General features: G+C 42.9%; 1 protein-coding gene across 3 annotated transcripts; it reads left to right on the top strand.

The window, feature by feature from the left end:
* Positions 1 to 132: 132 nt before the first annotated feature.
* abl2 (c-abl oncogene 2, non-receptor tyrosine kinase) lies at positions 133 to 27758 on the top strand. Of its 3 annotated transcripts, none has more exons than XM_028587044.1 (11): positions 133 to 857; positions 13401 to 13529; positions 16799 to 17094; positions 17303 to 17575; positions 17786 to 17870; positions 19000 to 19177; positions 19294 to 19478; positions 19578 to 19730; positions 20022 to 20111; positions 20381 to 20563; positions 22642 to 27758. In XM_028587044.1, exons 1-11 carry the CDS (start codon positions 641 to 643, stop codon positions 24474 to 24476), a joined length of 3624 nt encoding a protein of 1207 aa, XP_028442845.1. In that variant the 5' UTR covers positions 133 to 640; the 3' UTR covers positions 24477 to 27758. The 3 variants fall into 3 exon arrangements, with proteins under 3 accessions (XP_028442845.1, XP_028442847.1, XP_028442846.1); XM_028587046.1 differs by lacking the exon at positions 133 to 857 and adding an exon at positions 11522 to 11945; XM_028587045.1 differs by lacking the exon at positions 133 to 857 and adding an exon at positions 12900 to 13066.
* Positions 27759 to 27965: the final 207 nt, after the last annotated feature.

Raw genomic sequence — 27965 nt, 5'->3', positions numbered from 1 at the left:
TATATTAACACAACAATAACTATAGCTGATAGTGGTGTTTTAAGATTTTCTGCATTTTCTCAAGGTCGCCGGGATCAGACAGCCCACTTCGGACCCCCGCCCGCTGGAATCTGGTGCTCGGGAATTGTTGGGACCCGGTGTTGTGGTGTTGGTGCTTGGTTGAGGTGGAGGATCACGGTGACAGGGGATCGCGGCGAACCCCCAACCCCCCCCCTTGTGCAACACATCTTCTATTCTGCGGTAAAGATGGCGGCGTCAGAGGGGGCGCGTAGCGGCCGGACAACGGCAAAACGATTCTGAAAAGCTCCAGATTTAACAGAGTCTCGCTCGTCAGGCACCTTTAATTTCTGCTCGGATACCATCTAGATCACTGGAATAAAGAGAATCGCTGTCACACGCCGGGGTTGCGATTTTATTGTTAAAGGCAGGGTGGGTGGGTTTCGCTGATGCTAAGGTTAGCTAACAGACTAGCCAAGCGAGCTAATACGGGCTAGTTTACGTTAGCTCGGTAAAGAAGTGCGGGGAGGAGATTGAGGAAGACTATTCGGGCCAGGCCGCTCCAGCTGGGGGGGATGTGAACCAGAGGTGCGCAGGGGGTTTGCTCGCTTCGTCCCAAACGTCCTTACACCAAACTACCGGGATGGGACAGCAGGTAGGCCGCGTCGGTGAGAGCACATCGACCGGACTCCAGCCACCACAGCCCCACGCGTCCCAACCGCACCAAGGGAAGGGGAACCGGGGGAGCGGCGCCGGGAGGAGACCCCGAGAACCCGGCAGTAGCTCCGGGACACCGCCAGGCAGGGCTGCTGCAGTCAACGTGCCCGACCCAGGGATCAATATCTTCACATTGCATTCAGGTAACAAGAGAACCACGTTAATTAAAGAGGTGTGGGTGACTATGAAGCCGTCAGTTTTTACTTTGATATTTGTTTGCTGCATTAGCGTTTGCTAGCAGAGTCCATGCTAGTTTGACAACGACGCGTTAGCGGAAATAGCCCTGCCAATTAACCTTAGCTTTCTATGTCTAATCATTTACTGTGTGAGTGTAAATTTGTCCATTGTGTATACAATGTGCGCAATTTATTGAGAAGATGAATAACTCAATTGCTCAGATTTGACACAGATATGTGCTGCATGTGACCAAATGTTCCTCGAAGGAGAGACAATGTTTTTTAAAAGAGGAAGAGTCTTCTGTGCTCAGCAAAGGGTCATGACTGGAGGTTAGCTAGTTATGTTTTTCTTTAAGGCCCCTCTTTGTGATACTTGGTTTGGTAAACAGTGATTCTTGCCTTCGGAGGTTGAGTAACAATTCCACCCCATTAACTCACTATAGCAGCCACCACAGGCTCACATTACAATACCTAGTGGTTTTCACATGCTCACTTACATCCCCTGTCTGACAATGTCTACTGTTACAACCCACTCAGCAAGCTGACTGCACGGTTTGATCCAGTGGGAAATGCATGTGAATTATTGAAGTCACCTTCTGTCATATGATTGCACTCATGCAAACATCAAAGTCTGAAGCTACTCCTGTGTGATTATATTTTAATATCCTATACGTATATTCTCTCACATGATCAGGGAATTCATGAGATAACTCATGTATGATATGAATAATGTGGGTTAACAGTCATAGAAAGCCACTTACAAAACAGAGATGTGGCAGTACCTCCCGTCACCCATGTTCCTGCCTCAGAGCAAGTGCTATGTATTGGTTTTGTTATTTGTTAGTCATGGAGAACAGTAAAGATCTACTGTATCTCTTTTCTTCTGAGACATGGATAAATAGCCCAGCAGTAACTCATCCATGCCCTTCATGGGCTGCCTCCTTTCTCCCAACCTTTTTTTCCCTTAGGCAGGGTCGGTCTGATCTGGGCTTATAAGTAACGGTGACGACAGGATAACTACTTGGTGGCGTCGTGCATAATATTATCATAGTAATGCATTTTATTCATATAGGGCTTTTTGTAATACTCCAATATGTTTTACATGAAAATCAAGAAAGCACCCACACATGTTTAACTTTACACACACTCTCTCTCTCTCTCTCTCTCTCTCTCTCTCTCTCTCTCTGTTTGTGACATCCTACGTTAGACTTGATTGGACAACTTGGTGGGGTGTTTGATCTTGATAGTCTGTCTACCTGCAGTTTGCTTTGTTAATCCTCCTACTTCTGTTCTCCTGTGGATGGTCACTTCACTTGTGCTGTATAGATATAAAACTACTGGCATAACTTTCCTAGTTTCTGCTGATGACCCAACGTCCTTACACCATTGCAGTGAGCAAGGACACATCAAAGGTGCAAGGTTTTTGGAATGGAACACATTTTCAATTCCTGGCTTTCACATCTCAAAAGTAACCCTCCTTAGCTTGAAGCACACACACAGACAGACAGACAGACAGACAGACAGAGACCTACTAAGTGCAGCACCACTCAGTGCCGGCACTTCTCTGTTCTCTCCGATGTCGGGCAGGAGTGGCCTTTTTATAGCAGCCAGGATGCAGTCACACAGCCACTCTGCAAAGAGACTGCTACTCTCCAGAGCACACAATATTAGAACAAAGACTCTTAAGCAAGGAAATTTGGGACTGTGCACTCTGTCTTCCACTATCAAAGTGCTTTTTTTTCTGACAATCTATTTATGTGATAATGATGCAGCTTTGTCTTGCACATCTTTGTGGGTGAAATTCGCACTTGTTCTTTTAAGGAGGCTATTTTGGTTGTTAGGAAGTCAGTGTGCATTAGGGCTAAAACAAACCATTGCCATCATTTGTCAACTACTTAATTTAGTTTATAAAATGTCAATAAATAAAAAATACGCACATGTTACAATCCAAAATTGATGTATTGCAGCTGCTAATGTAGTATAACCAGAAGCCACAAGATAATGTTAGTATGTTGTATAATAACAAAAAATATAAGTGAGCAGCTCCTTGAATTTATAATCATCTGCAGTCATGGGATTAATCACTAAATAGAATCAACCAATTTTTTATCGATTAATGAATCTATTTAGCAATAGTGTTGATTGAACTGATAAGATGGCCAGATTTGATTTCTGTGAATTTGACAGTGACATTGTGTGACTGGGTCTTGTCAAGAGGAAGCTAAAATGAGATAAACTTCATTGATCCCATGCAGGGAAGTGGAAGTGCCACGACAGCAAAAGGAAGCACAAGAACAGATAGTAGAGTTGTGAGTCAACGGACAAAGTGTTGGTTTGACAACCGATCTAATTCAGAGTTATAGTGTGTTTTAATTTCTATTAGTGTTTGTGTTTTCATAGGAGGAATGGCTTCAGTTCATAGTCATTACTACAGAAAGCTACCAGAGTTGTTGAAGGGGTTTTATTAATCCAGCTTCATAACCCTTTTATAACAGACTAGCATACTTCAGATGCTAAATGATGCCTTCTTGAAATGTAATTGAAAGGTGCCAGTCTGTGAGGAATGTGTTTTTGTCTGTTGATCTCATGCCTGTGTCGCTGCCTGTCTTTCCAGGGAGTATCCGTGCGTGTCCTCCTGTGCACATGCGCCTACTAGAGTTTCTATCAGTATGCCTGAAACCACTGAGTCATTTTAGGGGATAAACACGAGGCTGCAGGCCGTTGGTGTAAATTGTCTGTTAATATGCCTGACCCAGTGTCCCCTGCATGTTTCTCTCCTCAGTTGTAGTGACATTTTTCAACGTCTGTAGTTTCCAGCTTCGGGCTGTTTTTGTCTTTCACCTTTTCACCTCTTTAGGCATGGCGAGTCAGCTCCTGTCCCTTGCTCAGGTGTGCAGAAGTTCTCCTCAGCTCATCGCTAATTGAGCATCTCTGTCTCTGAGCAAGAAAATGTTTACATCGGATAGACAGACAGGCCAGCTAGAAAACACTGAGCTAAACAAAGACAGATGGGGAGCAGACCACCTCAGTGCTGATTCAAAGGGAGCTAGCCAGACAGCCACCTCGGAGTATTGTTTGAAGTGCAGTATTTGTGAAACAGTGGCTGCAACATATTGATGGTGCCACCCGTTAGGCCTTGTCAGGAGTTCAGAGATCTCCATCTCTGCAGTGGGTTTATCTGATCCACACACTGCAGTGGAGAGACAGAGAAAAAGCTGAAAAATTGGCCTCATTAAGGATACACTAGAATGTATTACATTTCAGTAATTGGCACCTTAACATGTCTCCTATTTTGTCTTTCGTCAATGAAACCTACATCTAGCTTGTAAAACTTCTGGATGGGTCGTAGTGATTGGTGTATTGATTATCTAAAGAACCGGTAAAGGTACTGTTTTTTTTTTTTTTAATGCAAACATAGAACAGAAACAGAGAAATACAAACTGAACAAAAACCCTCACCCACCCTCTGCGTTTTCGAGGAAAAAAAAACGACAACAAATAAATAAACAGAAATCACACCTTGCTCTGGTTCTTGTGGCGCTGAGGTCATTCGGCCCGATATTTGTGCTGCTGCACTTTCCCATAGGTAGATAGTAAAGAACTGGTAAAGGTACTTCTGACATTTGTTTTTATAAAATCAACAAAGCAATAGGCTAATCTATTTTTACTCTACCCAGATGATAGAAATTGGGGCAGATGAACGGATTTGAATAATTTTTTGGCAGCAGCACTAATAGTGAAATTGGGGCAGATGAAGGCTGTACCTAAAGTGCAGCGCTGTTAAAGCTGCCCAGAGGAGAAGAGAGATGCCTAGATCCAGGATCCAAGGACGTAAGCTGATTTGCATCACGGGTGAAATTAGATTAGAGACAAATCCACTTTTCTGTGAGCTATTATGTGCTAAACCCCCAACAAGCAGGATAAGTCTCACAGCAGCCACTGTAATATCTGGGGACAATCAAGTTTCAGATGCTTCAGCAGCTATGGGTGAGATATTAATAGGCTTTAAAAGGTAATATCCTGGAGTACAGAGGATTTCTTGATTTAAAAAAAAACAAACAAAAAAACAAAAAAAAAACAAACAAACTAGTAAGTCAGTCCTAGTGACTGCCATTAACCACTAGGAGGAGCCATGGCTGCACCTCTTCTGGGTGAAACTGGCTAGAAATTAGGGCAAAACTGATGAGTCCGACTGATGTCTCCCAGTTGGTACTAAGTGTAATTAGATGGATGTATTTGAAGAGTGTTTCTGTACAGATAATTTTAACACAATCAGACATGGTTCATGTCTGAAGACTGCATGTACCATTGTACACTCTGTAATGGTTGTGTGTGTTAAATAATTGATGTCTCTCTGTGCCTTCATCCTCATCCCAAGCCTGCCCTGTACTACCACTGGCTGCCTTACCCCCAGCCTGAGGCTCTGCTGTTAGCCTCTGCAGTTGACCAGTCCTGCCTGTCTGTCTACAACCCTTGTCTCTGTTGAACTCTGGCTGTTGCGATGGGCCTCAATCCCAAATCTATCTAAGAAGAGTCAACATTTTCATTCATTCATTCATAATGCTTCATAACAGAATGTGCCATAATCTAATGTTGCTGCACTGAAAACACAATTCAGAGAGTTATCTTTTTTGCAATCCTATTTTAAGAAAATGAACAAATAATTACTGAAGATTCTAAAAACTTTAACAGGCCCACAACGTTTTTGTTGTTGTGACTGTGTGCTTCTGTACCCAAACTCCTGGTTGTAGCCTTGAGCCTCTCTGCATCTGCTACCAGTCAACCTTCTGTAGTTCCCGAAACCACAGGCCTAGTTTCTATTCCTTGGCTTCAGCTCTCTGTAGCTTATATCATTAAAGAGTGAGGATTAATCAGAACAGGGAATGATTGGCTGTGCAGATGGTGAAATTATCCCTTGCATCTGTCAGCTTAAAAACCCCAAATGTTTTAAATTTGTGTAGACCTCTGACCAAATTTTTGTCGTGGCTCCTTGTTAAGTCACAATTTTTACTCTTAAGCTGCAATGGGGCAACGGGGAAAAAATTAGATAAGAGGTAGGAAAGGGGGACAGTCCCTTTGCCAAGTCTGTAAAGCATTGATTCACTTCCAGGATCAGTCCTCTGTTGCTGGCATTATCACTGCTGCTTATCTCCTGGGTTGCAGGCTGGAGACTTGGCTAGAAATGCACACTTTCACACTCACTCACTCACTCACGCACACTCACACTCACGCACACACTCACACTCTCTCACTCACTCACACACACACACACACACACACACACACACACACACACACACACACACACACACACACGGTCTCTCTCTCTCCTGTTGCTGGAGGTTTAAGAAGTCTTTAGAAAGTTATTTGTCAGAGCTCCTCTCCTCTGGTACCTACCTACTCCATCAAATGGAAACTGGAAGTCCCTTAACTGTTTGTTTTTTTTAAATAATGTATCATTTACAAATACGCTGTGTTTTAAAAGTACGAAGTAGTTATACTGAGAAAAAAAATGTATAGAAATCAAAAATGTAGGGCTGCTCGATTATGGGAAAAATCATAATCACGATTATTTTGGTCAGTATTGGAATCACGATTATTTAACACGATTACTCATTGACTTTTGGGATGATGTCGCATTTTTTTGTTTTAAAAACAGTCTACACACAGATTAACAGTGAACTGTGAAAATCAAAATCGCGATTACAATTCGATTAATTGCACAGCCCTACAAAAATTTTGATAATGATAATCGTGTTCTAATCTCATTGTAGCACTCGGAATCGTCAGGTCCCTAGAGTTTCCCACACCTTTTATATAAGATGAGTAGAGGAGTATTGGCATGGCTGGCATATACATAGAATGTAGATTCTCCACTGGGTTGGTTTAGCAGCCAGAGGCATCTCAGCTATCTGACTAAGAGCACTGTGGAAGTAAAATCTTCCATTTGGGCTCTGGTCAGTTCTTTTAAACAGAGTCATTGTAAAGCAGCTTAAACCTACACCCTGGCACAGCTTAACAACACCACACACAGAGCTGTTCAGACATCAAGATTAGTCCTCGGGTGCTTCTGTAAACCCTCATTACAAAGAAAGAAGACGGCAGCAAGGAGAGACCTGCTGGGAGGAACGCACCTCTTTACCTGTGGGGGTTGAGAAAATAAACACACACCTCAGCCAGACATTTTACGTCATCCTCATATATTGCATAATGTATTGGACAAGAGCAGGCAGATTTGCAGTGAGGACAGTGCTCTGACATCTACTGTAGTTATCAGTGTAATATTTCCATTCAGTGTACTTTTGTGCAAATGTAGGTCTTTTGCTGGACAGAAAAACAAGCTTTTTTAACTTGGGGATTAAGCAAGGCTAAAGTAGAAATACTTGTTAACAATCCAAAGACATGTTTTTGCTTTTTCAAATTTTACATCCCAGGGACTGAATGATACTTTTAAAGGTATAGTGGAGGATTTTCTTTTTCCGGGTGGATCATCAAGACTATTGGTCCTCCTAGTTGTCAATCATTCTGGTGATGTGTTTACGTAAGGCCGTCGTACGTGCACGTCCCTAGCTTTCAGGTGTATACATGTATGTGTGGTGAGCTTGAGCTACGGTTTCAGCCATTCATTGAAGCATTGAAGCTTTTGGGAGAATATTTCACACGCTGGCGTGCGCTAAAAGCACAGGTTGGGCTTCCCACTGATGCCTCAGTCGTGAAGTTTCTACTCCACAGGTAAAGTTTGGCATGCTATTTGGAGAAATCCATTTAAAATCACTGCTAGTAAAAGTTGATGTAAGCTATGATTAGCGATGCTAGCCCTGGCACAACTCACGCACCACCAAGACACACGGTAAACATCTCAATTTGTGAAAAAGTGCAAATCTTCTTTTGGAAAGTAGGCTTGTATGAGCCATGCCGACAGCAACTTGTAAACAGTGCACTCTCGTGCACACTTTTAATAGGCGTTCCCATTCAGGAGCAGGCAGAGTGTTGCGCATGTGCATTTTTTCAAAAAGTACAGAGGGCGGTTCTTTTCTAAAATTAGGGAAAATCCTCCACTATACCTTTTTAAGCACAGATACCAAACAAGTCAGAGAGCCTGGATGACTACATGGTTAACTCTGTATTTTGTTTGTATCAAACTGTAATTAGTCTATTAAAATATAGAATTTACCCTAAATGTGAAGCAGACCAGTCTAGTTTTGACACAAGTTTTCAGTCCTAATATGCCACTCAGCCTCTCTGCTGTCACATAAAGGAGCACTTAGCTTTGTAGCTAGCACACCTAGAGGGAAGTACTTAGAGCCCATTATTAACCCATAACAAGCCCTGAGAGGGGCAGGGTGAGCTGTGGGTTAGGACTCCATTCTTCTCCATTCCAGGATGATTAACTGGCCCTCAGGCTCAGACTGGTGTTTGTCCTCTCCCTAATTGATGTATTCCCATGTACAGCCGACATGGTGGCTGAATAGAGATCATTTGCGGGCGTTTTCTGCAGCAGTGGCCGGCCTGTATGTGCGTGTATAATTACTTACTTACTCAGAGGGGTTTGCGACACCAGGATGCGTTAAAGGCAGAAGACATCTGAATCTGCCGGTGTGAACTGTGGGCACAAGACAAGTGCATACATGTATGTGGTTAAGTATACTGATATCAGCAAGCAAAACGTCCTCTTCTCTCACTCACTCACTCACTCACTCACACACACACACACACACACACACACACACACACACACACACACACACACACACACACACACAATATGTGTCATTAATGAGACTATTGTCCTCTGTCCAGTCCTCAAGAACAACTGACTCTCCTCTGTCCTCTCCAGCTATGGACTGCCTCTCAAACTGTAGAATGGTTGCTCATAAATCCCTTTGGCGACATGTTAGAAACAAGCGTGTTAACTTACATGCAGTTCAGCTAATATTTTTTTTTTTTATTTATTCATCTTAACTGTATATCCATTAAATATTTACTCTATTAAATTCAAAATCACAAATTAGGACAACCAAGTAATCTTTCTGCAAAAAAACTATTACAACATACAATGTATTTTCAATGGATTGGTGGTGATTTTAAACCATTTCATTATAGAAATACTGCATTAAAAGATCTAAGAAGAGCAATGCATGGGCTATGTTTGTTTGGTTGACGGGCATCTGTCAAAATTCTACTACTGTATACTTATTACATACTATTTGGATTCGAGCCCTGAAATAACTATCTCTTGTTTGTTGCTTGTCCTAGAGTTTCTCCCAGTTTGTTTCTGATCAGAATTTGTCTTTCCTTTTTGGATTCGAGGGTGATGAAGTGTGTCTTCTGCTGTTCAGATTGTAAAGCGGTAATTTATATATTATATATATATTAATAAACCTAACTTGACCTGAGTCCCCGCCTCGCCCTAACATTGAAATTTCTTTTAAATCTCCATCGGTGATATTGCAAACAGGATAATTTTGTGTCAGTTTGAACAAAAAGAGCTGTTACAACATGATTTTAGGGCTGTACCGAATACCAATTTTTTTTTTTTTTAACTTCGGTGCTTTTCAACAGCGAATATTCAAAGCTTCGGTGGCGGCGGCGGCGGCAGCAGCGGGGGAAACAAGCATTTCCAACTGCACTTGAAGGCAGCTTTATTTCACGGAAAAAGAGAGAAAATAAAAGGTGAAATAAGGGAGAGATGAAGCGACTGCTTTGTTATTGCAGAACAAAGTCACCTATTGGTACACAAAATTGGGCAGTTAAGTGCATGTGTTTCCTTTCTTACCTTATTAGTGTTTAAAACTTGTTTACAGTAACGTTACGGGACTCTCATGCCGCGACTGACGAGTCCGATAGCCGGTAACGTTACATGATTTTCCACACCAGGTTGACATGAGGTTGCTTTTCTCCAATGTGATTTGGACTTAACTTTTAGCTTACGGCATTCGGGCAAACAAACGGAAAAACCTGCGTTTTTGCCGGACTTTCTTACGAGTGACATCGACGCAGCGTTTGTGAATGAATGCTCAGCCGGGCGGTGCCTCACTGTATTTGCATTATGCACGAGCATACTATCTTTACCTTTTTATCAAATTGAAAAATCGAATACATACCCATCAAATGAATATTCTGATCAAGCCCTACATAATTTATCAGTGAGGCACAATGTGATGATTGTGATCATCACCAGTGAATATCAGAAGACAAATACATGCTGATACTGGAATGCAACATTAAGTAGATCCCTGTAAACCAGTCTCTCAGGCTCCTTCCCTCCTTCTGATATATATGACTCCTGTATTCTTCACCTTTCCTGACTCTGCCACAGGATCTGATCTGTCCTGGCTTATATGCTTATGTAATGTCTTGTGTATGTGGGTCTCATCCGCGGCATTGTCTCAGGTTTTTGTTAGGGCTTCGTGCAGGCAGCCAGCCATCTATCACCGTACCACCATCACTATGTGCTCTGCAAAGCTATTTCTGGATGTCATGCTGCTATGTTTTGTTCTCCAGCCGCTAAAAATACATCCTTACCTCGCTGGTTATGGGCTTCAGATACGGTCTGTGTTGTTTTTAATTAGGGCGTGTACGTGATGTTATTGTGTTGTTTAATACACAAGGTGGTGGGTCGTTGAAGTGAAAGCTTTATGGACACATGGGGGCATAAACTCATACAAACAGCTGCAGGGGAAGGTGTGCGTGCGTGCGTGCGTGCGTGCGTGCGTGCGTGCGTGCGTGCGTGCGTGTGTGTGTGTGTGTGTGTGGGGACCAGGGTCACCTCTGTCCCAGCTGTCTTAGGGGGTGCAGGCTTGTCGTGCCCCTCAGACTTGCAAATACCCTCTCTGCTCCGCTCAACACAAAGCCGTCGTTTCTTCAGAACGCACATGTGCTACACTTCACAGCACACACACACTGAGGCACCCGGACGGGCACACGACATACCCCACGCAGACCAACTGCTCCCTCAATCAAACGATCCAGCACATGAGGTTTGAGCTTGGCCAAGTGGAACAGCATCTTGCTTTTTGTCTGGCATATTGGATTTAGAAGCAATTTAAGAAATACGATCGACTTAATGAAACTGGATCATGCTGTGAAAACAATTTTGATATAATCAGGTTATTTGATTTGCGCCTTAGAGTACTTGAGTAATCAGTGACTGAGTTTCTTTTTGTGTCTTACTGGTTGTCTGGGATGACAGTAATAGAGATTCCTCAGATCGGGACCTTGGACAAATGTGTGTGGCATAATATCACTATTTCATTAAAAACATTCCTGGGAAGAGTGATGTGATATGTAGCTATGTAAGAGGAGCAGCTCTGACAGTTGGCTCAGCCTGGCTACAGCAGTTGCAGTCATGCACATTTACACACACACACACACCCACACAAACACGGGGAACAAGACCAGCCATCTGCTGGTCCAGGCCTCACACACTCCCACAACACACACATACACAATGCACACGTCACATTAAACGAAATTTTCCTCCATACCATACACCCCCCCCCCCCCCCCCCCCCTTACCACATGCTTTTCTCGCTCCCTCTCTCTGCCACGTTTTGCCATCTCTTATAGTGTGCCTAACCGTAGAGAACATCAGTCATGAATGTCTTTGCTCTCCAGATGGACCTTGGAAATCTTGACTCTCCTAGACCACATCAAAGCTAGTAGGGAGTTCCCAGCAGGAACTCTGCTAGTCACTACTGTAACTTCACGAGTTTAGGCGGTTTGATTCAAGGACAGCGTGGGTAAATGCTTTGTCTGGGGGGGGGGTCTCCATCTCTCTCTAACTGCTTTGCGTACAACATTGGTAAAAGGACATGGTTCAGAGAACTAGCGTGTGCTCCATGAGAATGTACACTAGTGCTTTTCAGTCTACGTAGACACAGTCAAGCTTTAAAACAACTGTTTGGAGTCAGCACAGCGGATCGAGAAAATCGGTGTTTCTTTGGATACTGGGACTGGTAGCTGACCAGACCAGGTCAGAAGATGTACTGGGAACTGTGGCTGAGCCAGGTCACGGCCAGTGCTGCGCTGCAGTGCATGCTGGTCCAGAACAAAGGTGGGCAAGCGTTGTGTGTAAAAGTGGAAGGATGGTGGACAGACTAGACAATATTGAGCTATGGAGAAGGATGTTAAGTGTTGTCATATTGTCTAAAACATAGTTTTCTGTTCATAAAAGCTGCATTACAGAAACTGTTATGGATCAACTGGTTTCCTTGTTAAATGTTTGCCTGAATGAATAGCCATGTGCTTATTTGTATACTCTTAGTCTTCAACTTTAACCATTCAGTTGCATTTTGACTAAAATAAAATCTGTATTTATTTCCTGTTTTTTTTTTTTTTTTTTTTTATATATTTTGCTCACATGGACAAAATATAAAACACTACTCAGGATAATGCAATCCTTCACATTTACCATAAACTACAGCTTACAATAAAAAGGCAAGGCTGTTGTTTGGATTACACTAACAATGTGCAAGTGAAATTAAACGTAAACACATCCGTCATTTCTTTCAGTAATAGTACAGAGTTGTAAGATTACAGATGCTGCTTTCTATTGTCAGAGTAGATAGATTAGGCCCTGTGCATGTACTAAGGACATTGTTTATGTTTTAAAGTTATTAGTTTAAAAAAAATTAAGGTTAATCACTAGGTTAATGTCAACCTTTATTGTTAAAGATAAAACATGCTATGTAACAGCCTTTCCATTTTACTGTTTTCCATTCTCCGTCCCTCCATTTTGCCACCCTCCTCTCCCATTCGCTCAGCAGCTGTCCAGACATGCAGTGACTTTGGCAGCAGCTGTTGAGTGTGTAGCTACGCATGTAGTAGTTCATCTTGGTATGTCTGTGGGTGTGTGTGTGTTATGTAGCTATGGTAATCACTGCATCTTGTGTGCAGAGAGAATCTTTCCTACCCCAATGTTGTAGCTCCTCCCTCTTGTTCTCCATATATACACACCTACAAAACCACTCCCACCTCAGATCTTACCTGGCTTAGATACTGCAGGCCTCTGTGCGTGCAGCAAGTGATTACAGTGTTCCTCAGAGAGTGGATCGGTTAAAGTAATGCTTTTGAGGTGCCTGCAGGCAAACAGCAGCTTTGAGGAAGAGTGGACGGCTCTGAGCGGCCGTCATCGCCACACAGGGTTCAGGCAAGAGAAACCGCCTGGACAGACAGGTAGACGATCTGCAAAATTAGCTTTTAGGATTATAGTTCAATCTGTATCATTTGGGTTAGAGGACATCAGTCTTGACTCGGCTACCCTGCTAACCAAGTACTTTATGCCTCAACAATCGCTTTTTGTGATCAGTTTCAATGTGTTTTTTTGATTATTGGACACAAACCAACTTATTGTAATGGGTTTCCATGTGTTCTTTCTGCGATTGTAGCTATGAGTTTTTGTCACTGCAAATGATGTTGCATTCTCAGTCACGTTTGTCTTATGGTTTATCTTCTTTCTCCCTGACCCTTCCTCCTTGTCTTCCTCTTCCTCTTCCTCCGGACTCTGCAGCGCTGACGGAGGCAGTGCGCTGGAGCTCCAAGGAGAACCTGCTGGGGGCGGCTGAGAGCGACCCTAACCTCTTTGTTGCACTTTATGACTTTGTTGCCAGCGGAGACAACACGCTCAGCATCACTAAAGGTAAACCATGACTGTCATTTCTTTTCTCTGATTCACTGTCAGTTGATTGCAACAACTAATTATGTTGATGTTGTTGTTTGCCTGTTAACTCCCTCACAACTTCAAAAAACGTTTTTCGTTATGTGCTGGAACAACACTTTAAAGACTTGTCACATACATATTTCAAAAACTAATTGTTTGTTCATGTATTGTTTTTAGTCTCATTTTTTCGTATTTGTTTTATTTTTATCTGTCTAGTCAATAATGATGTTTTGTGTGGATGTGTCGAAGATGTGTTCGATGTTCTATGTTGCTGCAGAACAGAAACCTGCTGTAAACCAGTTTTTAAACTGAGCCAGGCCCGTTTTATTGTAACTTAATTGTTTCTTTTAAAATTTTCCTGTAAAAATAAAAAATGGATCATCACCAAAGGTTGTGGCTTAGCTACATGATGTTACTCCTGTCAAGATTTCGCCATATCATGGATGATTCTCAACCACGCCTTCTAAGCAACACTGTTGACATTTATTGCAACAAAACAGAGCGATTTCCTTCCATGTAGCAAAGAGTTATCACTAATCTCCTCGAGGCTGTGCCTGTAATTGGCATGTCAGCAACTCCTAGATGAAATTATGTTTGATTTGTAAAAGTGTAGTAATGCCAGAGGAATGTTGTGTGTCAATAGAGCTTACCCAACTGTCATTATAATTTTACCCTGTCCTGTCATCCGCTGGTATCTGACGCCAAGCCTATAGCTTTCTTTGTCAGCCGCCCACGCACTCCGCATTCCTCTTTCACACTACACTTTACTGCTTTTACACCACCTCAGGGTTTCTCCTGGCTCAGAATGGGCCTTCGGGGGACACATGTGCAAGGGGTCTGGGAGTCCTCCCCCAGCAAATATTGAACATCCAACACTTCATTTCCTGCATTCCGATACATTTTTATGCACCAATTTATGGTGGAAACGTCTTATTTATGTGAAAGGAAAACAGGAGGCAGGTTTCAATTCAACACACTTGACCCCAAAGTCCAATTCATTTGATAAGTGTGAACATTGCGTACCGTACCTGGGTACGGCTGGTCGATCCATGCCCAAGTCCACTTGAAACGGTGGTCTCCAGTAGGCTACAGTTCATGCATACTCCTGTCAATTCGCATCAGGTGTGAAAACCAACTGTACCAAAACATGGAAGTGAGCTTCTATTTAATGCCACTATGAGTTTTTAACTGGTTACGAAACTCAAAATATGAGACCCAGATCCGCTTCGCTGTCACCTTCGACCGCAGTCAGAGCTCCGGCGAAAGGCTGAGAGCTCCGCACGTGACAGCAGCTTCTCCTCCTCCAGCCAGGAGCAGAGCTTCACCTCGCTGCTGTGCTGGCCCCTGCTATAGACGGTCCCCGGGGCAGCAGGGTCACCGGGAGAGTCCGGTACAGCCTGACTCTGGACTGTAAAACTGAGATCCCATTATTGCTAGCTTCACATCTGAATCAGATAAAATATGACGGTTGTCGATGACTGCTGGAAGTCAAAGAGGTTTTGGCGCTGGTGTTTTCCTTTGGCGCTGGCTAAAACCTCTTTGGGGGCTGCCAAAATCCACTAGTCCAGAGGTTGAAAAATAATAGCAGAGCTTGTAGCAAGGAAATGTTCTCTGAAACCAGACAGCATGAGTAAATAGCAGTGATGCTGATACTATGTCTTAATCTTTTCACTATTTCTTACTCCTCCCTCCATGACACACTTTCTTCAGTCCAAACCTCCTATCTCAACCAGTAGCTGTTAACCGGCCAACCAGCTCTCCCCCGAGTAATGAGCTTAAAACATTCTATTATCCAGAGACAGCCAGGCTTATTTCCCCAACCGATCTAAAGCATTAAACGTGGCAGAGTGTGTTAATTATTCAGCGTTTTAAGACTTCAATGGCAGCTGCCTGGGATAGAAATGATGTTTAGACCCTGACTCATGGAGTGAGTCTGAGATTCCTGCCCACATGCGAGCACATCTGTCCCGCTTTTTGCTTTGTGACATGGAAAGACCCAGTATGCCTTTTAACGCTGTATTAATATGGAATACCCCCAACTGTAATAATAACAGGTGAATGAGCACAGCGGGCAGAGGCTGATCAGAGAGGGAGACTTAGCAGGCCCGTGTCTGGGGCTAATCTTTCTCTTTTCTGTGCCAGGTCAAGCCAGGCTAGGCCAGACCAGAGCCCGGCTTCAGGCACACATGGCTCCCAGTGTGAGGCAGGGAGGCAGTCAGTGTTTCCACTCCAACAAAATTTACAACACAGAGGAGACTGATGGATTGGTGGGCTGGATGTGAATAACCATCTCTGTTTAATGTAGTTATGTGGATTGCAAGCGCAAGTGTTTCGTTTTAAGAGCTAGACCTGCAGCTCTGCTATGTCTCACAGTTTTAAGGCATTATGTGACCGAGTCATGATAGCCTAAAGCCACATTCAGATTGACTCCAACCCTGCGCGACATGGTGGATAGCTTTGTAATTTGAGCGGCATATTTCTACTGTTTACCTTGAGGCTAAAGAGCAAGTAGTTTCTGCCGTGATAATTTTCCAGAGTTGTGTGAATATTATCAACTGCTGTGCAGTGTTTTTGCGTCCGATGAGCATTTTTAAATGCATTCATTTGTTACTTCACTTGGATCAAATTTAATTGTCTGAGGTAGGTAGACTGCTACTTCCTCCTCCCTCCCCGGGCTGACTGAGCGTCTGCTTTCTGCCATACCCTTTCTGCCATACCCTTACACATGTCACTACATGTCTGTTTTTGCCTAGCCTCTTATGACAGATATGCAGTTCACCCAACCCTATCATTGTTCCATAGCTTTTGATGTAGTTTCAGTGAGAGGCACGTCATATCCATGGCTCTCTTCAGTGTGTGTGTCCTGTTATCAAGGCATGATGGACAATGCTGTGACATGATGAAAAATTCTCTTCTATGTTGTATCTCTAAGAAATTCGAAAGAAAATGTAATGAAATCCTGTAATCAGCGTCAGATATTAGCATCTTCTCTTTAAACTCATGATTAAATAATTTTTATCTTCAAATTTAAATTGTAGGCATTTTTCAAAATGGCTTGCAAGGTTTTTTTTTCAAGTACTGATTAGCTGTAGTCTCTTTTTAAAGGGCATTTTAGCAGTACGCATGGGTAAGATAAAAACCATGAACGTGTGGCTCTTTTACCATATAAATCTTTCCAACCACCAGTCCATGCTGCAGCTGATAACATGTATGTAATCAAGTCTTAAACCTGCCCCTCCTATGTCCAGGTGAGAAGCTGCGTGTGCTGGGCTACAACCAGAATGGAGAGTGGAGTGAAGTGCGCTCTAAGAACGGCCAGGGTTGGGTGCCCTCCAACTACATCACGCCTGTCAACAGTCTGGAGAAGCACAGCTGGTACCATGGGCCCGTGTCCCGCAGCGCCGCTGAGTACCTGCTCTCATCCCTCATCAACGGCAGTTTCCTGGTCCGGGAAAGCGAGAGCAGCCCCGGACAGCTGTCGATTTCTCTCCGCTATGAGGGAAGAGTCTACCACTACCGAATCAACACAGCCTCTGATGGAAAGGTAGAGTGAAGGATTTAGGGTGGTTGACAATGGAATAGTGCTTCATATTTATGGTACTCTTTTGAATTGTCTGGTAAAAGATGATGTGTGGTGCTATTTGCTGTTGTTAGTGTCAGGACTTTGACAGCATTTATTTACTTTGTCTTTCTCCACATCCTTTCCTCTTTTCCGTTGTCCTCACCCGCCTCCTACTCCCCCTCCCCCTCAGGTGTATGTGACGTCTGAGAGCCGTTTTGCCACCCTGGCCGAGCTGGTCCACCACCACTCCACTGTAGCCGATGGCCTGGTCACCACCCTGCACTACCCAGCCCCCAAATGTAATAAGCCCACAGTGTACGGTGTGTCACCCATCCACGACAAGTGGGAGATGGAGCGCACAGATATCACCATGAAGCACAAGCTGGGAGGAGGCCAGTATGGGGAGGTGTACGTGGGAGTGTGGAAAAAGTACAACCTCACGGTGGCTGTCAAGACACTGAAGGTAAGAAGTCCCTTTTATCATAATTTAATTTCACTGATCTTTACTGTAGATAGCTGAATTATAAATGTGGTCATAGATCGCCCCCTGCAGGCGGACTTTAGTAATACATATGATTGTCTCCTTCCTTTACTCATGTTATGTCTGTCCAACCCACTGATAAAATTCCTCTCTCTTTTTCTTTTGCATTTTTCTTATTTTCCATAATGACAGGAGGACACCATGGAAGTTGAAGAATTTCTGAAAGAAGCAGCAGTTATGAAGGAGGTTAAACACCCAAACCTCGTTCAGCTACTAGGTCCGTATCTATGAACACCGCTGATTCTACCAACAAGTCACTGTGCCTTAACAAAAACAAAAATGTTACCTCAATACATTCTGACCTCCTGAAATAACTCTTGAGCTGACTTCTGCAGACACATTGGCCCTCATTTATCAACCTAACGTAGAAACCGTAAACGTAGAATCTCAGATTCATTTGCACTAACGTCTGTACTTTTTGGCAGCCTGAAAACTGGTATTAAAGGCTGTAGAAAGAATGCGGAATGGAAAGAGATCACTGATGCGGTCAACAGTGTTGCCGTAGTAAATCGGACTCTAGCTGAAGTTTAGCCTATTTAATTTATATATCCTTGACGCATTTTCTATAGTCCTAATAGTAATATACAGGCTTATTGCAATCTCTTAGGCCTACATGGTGTACCTATATTTAAATAAACACAGCGGAATTTATGCAGTGTCTTTTATTTTACTCGTGTTTTTTTTTCATTAGTCATAACGAGACAACAGCTGAGGGAGAGCGCGTGTCCTCCGCCCCCTGACAGCACAGGGGCTGGGAAAACAAGCCGAAATAACTCGGTCAATGGCAGAAATAAATCATTCACGACATAGAAATGAAAACCTGAATAATAAATAAAAATGTTGTGCATCGTCATGTTTCCTGTAGCCTATGAATATCATTGCCAAACATAACACTATAGGTTACCTTTTAAAAGTGAGGAATAATAATATCCTGTCTCCTTCAGTGGGGGCTGTTCTGGACACTGCTCTCTGGGCATCGGGTCATCTGGCTCCATCGCTACATTTATGGCACCCAGTTTCCCTGCGGCTCCGGCTCATAGAGGTCTTCTAAAAGAGCCAGATCTGCCATTGCTGATAAGTGATCAACTGATGACTTCTCCTTCTCCTGTTAAACTGATTATATGCTGCACTGCAAGGCCACGCTGACTCAGAAACTTGCGTACACGAGTTCAGACCAGACGTGAGATTTGATCGCAGCCTACGCTCACGTCCAAATTGATAAATGCCGAGCTTTGCGTAGGAATCGGCGTACGCCTGTTTTAGGTCGTACGCACGTTTCATAAATGAGGGCCACTGACTCTTAGTGGTTGTTGGCATCGGTATTCTAACTGCTGCCTCTCCCACAGGTGTGTGTACGTTGGAGCCTCCGTTCTACATCGTGACAGAGTACATGCCACACGGCAACCTACTGGACTACTTGAGAGATTGTGACAAGGAGGAGGTGAACGCTGTGGTGCTGCTGTACATGGCCACTCAGATCTCCTCTGCCATGGAATACCTGGAGAAGAAGAACTTTATACACAGGTGAGGGGATACTCTAGGTGTGCGTTTGTGTTTGTATATGCCTTCCTTGCATATTTGTCCACCTCATATGCCAGAGTAATCTAATGTCTCTCTCTTCCTCACTATCCCTCTCTCAGGGATCTTGCAGCGAGGAACTGCCTGGTTGGAGAAAATCATGTTGTGAAGGTTGCAGACTTTGGCCTGAGCAGGTTGATGACTGGTGACACCTACACTGCCCATGCAGGGGCCAAGTTCCCCATCAAGTGGACTGCACCAGAGAGCCTTGCATACAACACCTTCTCCATCAAGTCTGATGTGTGGGGTGAGCAATGCATGAGCACACTTTCATACTAAGGGTTTCTCTCTTGTAGCTCATTTCCCATGCGCTAATGTTTGGTCCCCTAAAAATGTCTTCCTTCAGCATTCGGGGTGCTGCTGTGGGAAATTGCCACCTATGGCATGTCTCCATACCCTGGCATCGATCTGTCCCAGGTCTATGACCTCCTGGAGAAAGGTTACCGCATGGAACAGCCCGAGGGATGCCCACCCAAAGTCTATGAACTCATGAGAGCATGTGAGTAGTAGCTATCCTAACTACCTTTTTACTTATTCACCAAGTGGTTTTACTCTATTGCGAAGACATGAATAGAGGTTGACAGCTTTGAAAACACATTACTCTTTCCTAGATTTCTGTCAAATCTTTGTGTCATAATTAACTGCATTCCGTTATTAGAAAAAAACAAAAAAGACTTTCAAACTATAGTCTGGAATTACAGAATTTGGGAAAGGCCAGATTAGTCATATATACTTGTCAAATACTGTACTTTCTTATAGTAAAATGCCATTTTGTCTCTCTCTCTACCAGGCTGGCAGTGGAGCCCATTGGACCGTCCTTCATTTGCAGAGATCCACCAAGCCTTTGAAACAATGTTCCATGACTCCAGCATTTCTGAAGGTACAGTAACATGTAGCTTGTCTTCAGCTGGCAATTCAACTGTCAGTCTTTTGTGCAGCTCGAACATAAAGCTTCTAAAACCGCTGCACTGATTAGGCTGAACAGACAAACTCTATTTCAGAAGGCTGACTTTGATTAATCATTTGATCAGGAATAAAACATTGACATGTAAATTAATGTAGGTTTATTTGGTCAGCAAATGTTTGTATGGTAGTTTAAATTTGGATTGTGACTGACTTCTGAGTTTTTTTCTTTTTTGTTCTTTCTAGAGGTAGCAGAGGAGCTCTGTAAGACGGCCTCTTCTGGTCACTGTGGACCACTGCACCCTTTCAGTCACGACATGCCCCTGTTGCCTTCCAAATCTCGCACACCCCACAAGCACACAGAAAACAAGGAAAACATTGAGGGTGGACTCGACGGACGATCTGACCACGGCACGCACAGTCATTCAGGTACAGCCAGACATGCCTACCTTACTACCAACCAGTCAGATCCACCACATTATGATTCTGCAGGTATGCCAGAGAGCACAGGTTCACAGAGTCAACTGCAGCGCCGCCAAGCCCACCGCCTGAGAAGATGTGCCATGATTTTCCTTACCGACTGACCACTGGTGCAGTGTCTGGCATCCGGTCGATCATCCAGGCAGATCTGCAAGCACAGCCTGACATAGTCCCTAGAAACTGGCCGAGAATTACAACTGTTTCAGCACTCAGAAGTATTTGATTTATAAGATGTTCCGTTTATTCAGCCATAATACTTGAGTGCTCATGTCCATGTCATCCAACACCAATTATAAGATGTTAAAGATAAAAATAAAACATAACTATGATAGAACCATGAAATATAAATACACACAGAATAAAGATGGATTCCACAAAAAACTAAAATGATAAAACAATTAAAAAAACAATACTGCAGTATCTGCAGTGAAGCTTCTGCTATCTTTACCAATATCATGTAGTACACTATTATCTATTATGTTGAGTGAATACTTTATTTATCCTGCCGTTACTAATTTTACTGACATTTCCAAGTGCCCTGCTCTATATGAAAATTGTCTTGAGATAACTTCTGTTATGATTTGACTCTATTAATAAAATGTCTCAGGATACACTTGTTTCATGCAAAGATAATATTTTAAAAAACATATAACACAATTCTAGCATTAACATTTTCAGTTTCCTAAAGCATTATAAATGTAGTTTTAGCTCACCGAACATGTTATCCATGGGGTCACTCTATGTCAAACAAAAATATATTGAATGATCTACATGTTGAACTAAACCATTGTTCCTCATGTCGCACACACACACGCGCATTAGAAACTATTTGTTGTCTGTGATGAAATGAAGATCTTGCTCATATTCTGTCTTGTCCTATTTGTTGCATTACTGTTATTCCCATATCCCAATCAATACAAATCATGTATTAAAATTTGCTAACCCTATTACATTTCCATAACATTGTCTGTTTGTCTTGTCTCGTCTTGTTTAAGTTATTGCTTATTTATTTGTTTTATATTAAAAATAAAACTTTGTTTAATTTGTGTGTTTACCTGATGTGTGAAGAAGACAGTCTTTCCCTGTCTTTGTCTTGGTTTGCCTTTTTTACCTTCTGCCACTGAAACCATATTGTTATGGTTTTATGTTGTGTTCCATGAACATAATTATTCACAAATAAAGTGCTACAAAGAGTAGCTTTCATGAAGTCATAAATCAAATAAAAATGGTACTGTGAACATGCAGAATGTTTCACAATGTCATTAAGCAAGCACAAGGCAAGACTCCTAAAACATCAAGTGTATGTTTGATATTAATGAATGCACAAAGATTGCAACCACAGTTTTACTTCATGTTCATATCAAATGTGTTGTATTAATATTTCTTGTTTGTATGATTTATATTTACATGCAAATGCTATCGAAGAGAGAACCATGCCAAGTAAGAAATACTGAGTGAACTATTAGTGCCCTTATTTATGTCTCATAACTTTTGTAGTTCCAACGGGTTAGAGTTATCGGTTTTCTCCTCCATAAGTCCTTATTCATCGTCTGGTTAGAGAAGATTGTGATTTTGATTTAAAGGCCAACAGAACTGTGAACATGTATTTCCCTCTTTTCCATAGCCCTCCTAGTAACGGGTTTTAATTTGGTGTTCTCATCAATCCTAGAAGTGTATTCATCATCCCATCTTTTACAAGAGCAGTTTGTAAATCATTAAATTAGTGTTTGCATGTGCATGACTCTCATGGAATAAAAAACTTTCCATCCTTTTTCCTGTAATGCCTTTTCCGCAAACGGGTGGGGGGGGGCATAGTCCATCATATAGCACACAGCTGCCTGATGCAATGAGTGACATGAATGTATAGGCAAGCATATTGAGAGACTAATGGGATCACAGCAGTGTTTTTCATTACTGTTTCTGGAAAAGTATTAAGCAACCTTTTAACAAAGCTAGTTGTGTTCCTGATGAGTTCAGCCCAGCTTTGTTGCATTGTTTTAATCCAGCCCTCTCTTATCTCTTTCCAGGCTGGGCTTCTGCTTTGTTAGGAGGTGATGGCCGATCAGGCAGCTCTCCGGCTCTGCCCAGAAAACAGCAAGCACGCGATAAATCTCCCGGCAGCATTTTAGATGATGCGCAGGATATGGGAACATTTACACGGGATCGCAAGACTGGCTTCTTTAGCTCCTTCATAAAGAAGAAATCTTCCTCCTCTTCTTCCTCCTCACCATCCTCTCAGCTCCAACAGAACCTCCCGACACCACCCAAGAGGAGCAGTTCTTTCCGGGAGATGGAAACGCAGCCTCACAAGAAATACGAGCCTACTGCTGACTTCAGCGCTCCTCCTCCTCTACCCCAGTCTGACAGCCTTGGTGGCTTCTCCGCCTCTCCCTCTCACTCCCATGGTGAACCCACCCAGGCTCAGTCACGCTGCTGTGGGGCCGCTTTTGGACAGAAACCCTCTGGTGGGGGGCTTGCTTCACAGGTGACGGGCGGCAGCAGTTGGAGTGGGTTGGCTGGTTTTTTCACCCCTAGACTCATCAAAAAGACACTGGGCCTACGGACAGGGAAGACAGCCTCTTCAGAGGAGGGTGGAAGTATAGCTGGAGGGCCTAAACCCTTCCCTAGGTCCAATTCTACCTCCTCCATGTCAGCAGGGCTGCCAGACCTGGAGCGCATGGCTCTGACTTTACCCAGGAACCGCAGTGCTAAACCACCTCTAGAGAGGACTGCCTCCACAACCTCCCAGCCAGAGAATGGCACTACACGGCCCTCAGAAACTCTGCTGAGGAGGCTGGATGAGGGGACTGCACAGATCAGGGAAAGGCCCAAAGCCAAGCTATTACCCCGGGGCGCTGCTGTAGGGGTGAGGGCACCAGGGGTTGGGGGGGAGGTAGGGGAATCGGACAGTCTGTCCCGGGTCAGGGAGGTTAGAGAGGAGAGTGTTGGAGGACTAGATAGGCAGCAGAGTTGGTCATCTCCCTCTAAGACTTGTAGTTTGAGTGCTTCATCCGCTGCAGCAGGTGCACCAACTCACAACCACAAAGTTCCAGTCCTGATCTCCCCCACGCTGAAACATAGCCCAGCTGATGTGCACTTAGTCGGGCTAGACTCTCAGGGGAACCGCTTCAAACTGCTGTCTGAGCACCAAACGGACCGGGACAGGCCGCGACTTGTAAAACCCAAGTGTGCTCCCCCTCCCCCTCCCACCCTGCGCAGCCTGCAACACTCCTACAGCGGCGACGGAGAGGAGCAGGTAGGAGGAGCGCCTGTGGAAGTAAACGGAGACACTTTGAAAGGTCACCGATTAGGGCGAATGTCGGGAGGAGCGATGACAGGCAGACCGTCAGTGCCACCACCACAAGTGCCTCCTGCATCTTCCTCCACCTTTTCCTCATCTTGCTCTGCCACCACCAACACGACTCCCACCACAATGGCCAACGGAGCCGCCACCACTGCCGCCTCCTCACACACAGCACCGTCCGCCGGTTCCAAAGTGGCACTGCGGCGGACCAGGCAGCAGGCAGAGAGGCTGCCCCTGGAGCGAGTGAGTCGTGAGGCCCTGTTGGACTGCGCGGAGTGCCTGAGCAGCGCCCTCCACGCCAGCTCCGAAAGCCCCTCCAGCAGCCAGGTGCTGGACGCTGGCCACCAGCTGCTAGACTACTGCTCAGGTTATGTGGACTGCATCCCTCAGATGAGGAACAAATTTGCCTTCCGAGAGGCAGTGGGAAAGCTGGAGCTCAGCCTGCAGGAACTGAGGGCCTCGTCCTCAGGAGGTGGGCCGAGCGGTGTGGGGCCCAACACTGTACTGGACAACCTGCAATGCTGTATTAAAGAGATTAGTGACGTAGTACAGAGGTAGCCACTGTGACACCACCAACCGTCACCCCTGACTACACGACAGACTGCTTATATTCCCTTTTTTTTTATTTTTCTGATTCTTTTGACAGCTTTTTGGGGGACGAAATGAGATGAATCTCTAAAGTACCTCAGAGAAATCACTAAGAAATCTATTCTTTTTACTGTTTACAAACAACTGTTTCATAAAATGCCAGTGTGGACACTAATTTTGCTCTGACCTGTACATATTCAGAAATGTTTATACCAAATTAAATGTGGTTTAAGTCACACCATAAAATGTTTAGCTCCATGTCTCCACCTGGCCATGATAAAGGCCTCTTTGTTAAATGAATGTCAAGTGTATCAGCTGTGTGTAGCCAGCCCAGAGAGTAGGTAAAGTCTAAGCTCACTCTGCTTATCTCTCACTCTGTCACATACTGAGCAAGAAAGATGGTGGCTGTGCTCAGCCTTACTGAGAATACTAGACAACTGTTTTCACTGACCCAGCTCGAACAGTGTTTTACAAATGAGTGAATCATCAGTTGGGTGCACTGCGTTTTGCAGTAGAGTATTTTGCTCAGTGTCTGGGAAACTGAGTGACCATAAGCCATTTTTTTTTAAAGCCATTGTATTCTAAAGGATCGGAAACATCATCAGGATTCAAGGTTTTGGGGTCTCAATTTGACACTTTTATTCTTTGTGCAGATGATTTTTTTTCTTATTTTCATTTTATTTTCATGACCATCCGTATTTTTAATAAGATGGACAAATGTGATATAATTATAAATCTCCCCAAAACTGCTTTTGTTGTTAGTTTAAAGCCTTGTTTTTTAGAGAATACTCCAACTGTTTTGGTGCAGACATTCCCACGTGTCCACGCAAAGTGACTGTCGAGAAAGACTGAAGGGATCACTTACATCATTGACAAGTTGTGTGCATTTATTTGACAAGTGTGTAAATAAGCTTAAAGAAACGTGTACGTTTCAGTTTTGCCAAATACAGGCTTATCAAATCTATAAAAAAAAAAGATTTATATGAATCTATTTTATTTATTCCCCACAATACTAAAACATGATGAATTAACGTAGGGTGTCTCATCATATGCACAGCATTTGTCTTCGCTTCAATGACGTTGACTCATGTTCACACCTAAACACAGTGCCACATAAATGGGGAAAATCGCCAGTCTCCTAAAGCATTTCAATATTTATGTCCAGTTATTCTTGCACACGGAATTTCTTCCTTGTGTGATGGAATATAAAAGAGAGGAGGATAGGGGAGGGGAGAGCACAGGGTAGCGCATGTGCAGGTGAATTGGGACAGTAGTTCTATAAGTGTCCTTATGGACAGTGCTGGATTCCCTGAAGCCTTGTCGTGTCCTCAGTGCCTCAAATTCTTCCATGTGTGAACACTGCGAAATGCAGAGACCTACTTTACACTAATCACACAGTACCAATCTCTCAACAAGCAAACTGCAGTATGTCTTCAGCACATGAGCGATTTGTACATTATTTGGTTCAAGTAAAAATGCTTTTTAGAATGTCTATGTATGAACTTGAATTTTAAATTATTCCTGTTTTTTTTCTCTTTTTTTCATTTTTTTTAATTAAAAGCACAGACCTATTTTGAGAGAAAAAGTTATGTAAATATTTGATTTATTTCATATCCAGGAAACAAAAGATGTATGTGTGGTCACAGTATAAAGAGCAATGTTTTTGACTGAAGAGATGTACCGCATAAGACTGAGGCTCCTCCACCCAGATCTGAATATCTGCTTTATGAATGTATGTTCTTCCGTTCTGAACCCGGTCGAATATTCATCTTCATGACTCTTTTAATCTCTTAAGGTGCCATCTTTTATTATTTATTGTAATTTTTTTAATGGATCCACTTCTAATTTTGGTCACACTAAATAATTAAGTTCAGAAACAGCTGCTCTGTTTTTTTGAGCACAAACAAAACTACAGCGCACACAACTTTCTTTGCCTTGGCACACATCTTAATGTACACTGGATAAGGCCTCAGACACATTGGTTCAATGACACATATGAACACTACAAAATCTAATCTATAAACACTACAGGTCCATAACACTTTCAAAATGCCTGTTAATGACACTTGATGGATTGCCAAGTAAACTTTTGTCAACTTGTGTTGTGGTGCATTACATATCATCATTTAATGTTGTGTGTCAGTATTTATGTCCAGTTTAATGCCAAACAGGATCCTGTGAGACAAACCTGATGATTCAATTCTATTCACTGTGAGTTTTAAATAACACGGGCAACAACAACAACAAAAAATGCATCAATCATCTTTTCTTTCATGACTCTTGGTGCCTTTTGTGAACAAATGATTATACACATACAGTAAAGTATCACTGCAAGAATTCACAGGTATGGAAATATTAAATGTCCATCATTAAACACTAATTTGTTTTCTTTCCTTTACCATGAGATTGTGATAAGCATATCACTACAGCATGTAATTTGGAGGTCAGATGCAAACTTTAAACTGAAAGGTGCACTTTGTCTATGAAGATTATGTATTTAGATACTCCGTTACTAAGGCCATGTATTAGTGTCCATTAACACTGTGAGTGCAGCCAAATCTGGTTATGTTTCCTCTCTAACAAAAGGCACATGAGTCTGCTGCACTAAACCCAAGCTGCTCTGTTGTCTCATAATCTGGCCCCATCAGAGGTTTTGTCTAAAAAATGAAGTTTCTGTTGATTTGTAGTGCATCTCTGTGGAGCAGGTTTCCCCAAAAGCCTTATCAAGAAAACATTTCCACTCTGGGCTGTTTTTTAAAGAAATAAAACATGTAGATATTCAATCAATTACAGAGTCAACTGATTTATTTGGTACCCATGTGTTTTCTTCAAATCTGATATTGGAACTGACCCTGTTTAATATTTGAACTGACCACAAATGTCTTCTTATTCTCATTGTCAGTCTTCTGCATTGTCTTTATGTTGGCTGCATTTATCCTGTATATTTGTTTTTCCCCCCTCCTGTCTCTGTTTTAGAGAACAGCTTTGGAGAATGTGTGTACACATCATTATACCAAAGGCCACTTCTTCAGTTGTACGAGTGCAATGTAAACCAACACACAAAATAATGGAATATGTGAATCTAAAACAGGGATAAAAATGGCAGAAATGTTATCATTAACTTTTTTACTGTACAAAATATATATATTTTGTGTTTTTGTTTTGTTTTTTTATTTAAAGCTCACGTTATATTACTGTGAAGTTTTGCTTATCAGTGTTAAGCCTATTGTAAATAATAAAGATATTGATCAATACGGTTTCGTTTTTGGTTGTTCATCTGCCTCCAAAAAAAAAAAAATTATTAAAATGAGTGGCTTAAGAACAAAGGCACATTAGCCTCTTCGGTGAGCACACTGCTAACGTGTCTCTAAATGTAAGAAAACTGTGAATGTTAAAGCAGGACAACAAACTGTGAGCTGTTATGTGGTAAACAGAGGTATAATTAAATAGTTTAACAAA

This window comes from Perca flavescens, chromosome 9, assembly GCF_004354835.1.
Source record: "Perca flavescens isolate YP-PL-M2 chromosome 9, PFLA_1.0, whole genome shotgun sequence".
Classification (NCBI taxonomy): domain Eukaryota; kingdom Metazoa; phylum Chordata; class Actinopteri; order Perciformes; family Percidae; genus Perca; species Perca flavescens.
The sequence above is the reverse complement of the archived record's forward strand: the minus strand, read 5'-3'. Positions and strand labels throughout refer to the sequence as shown.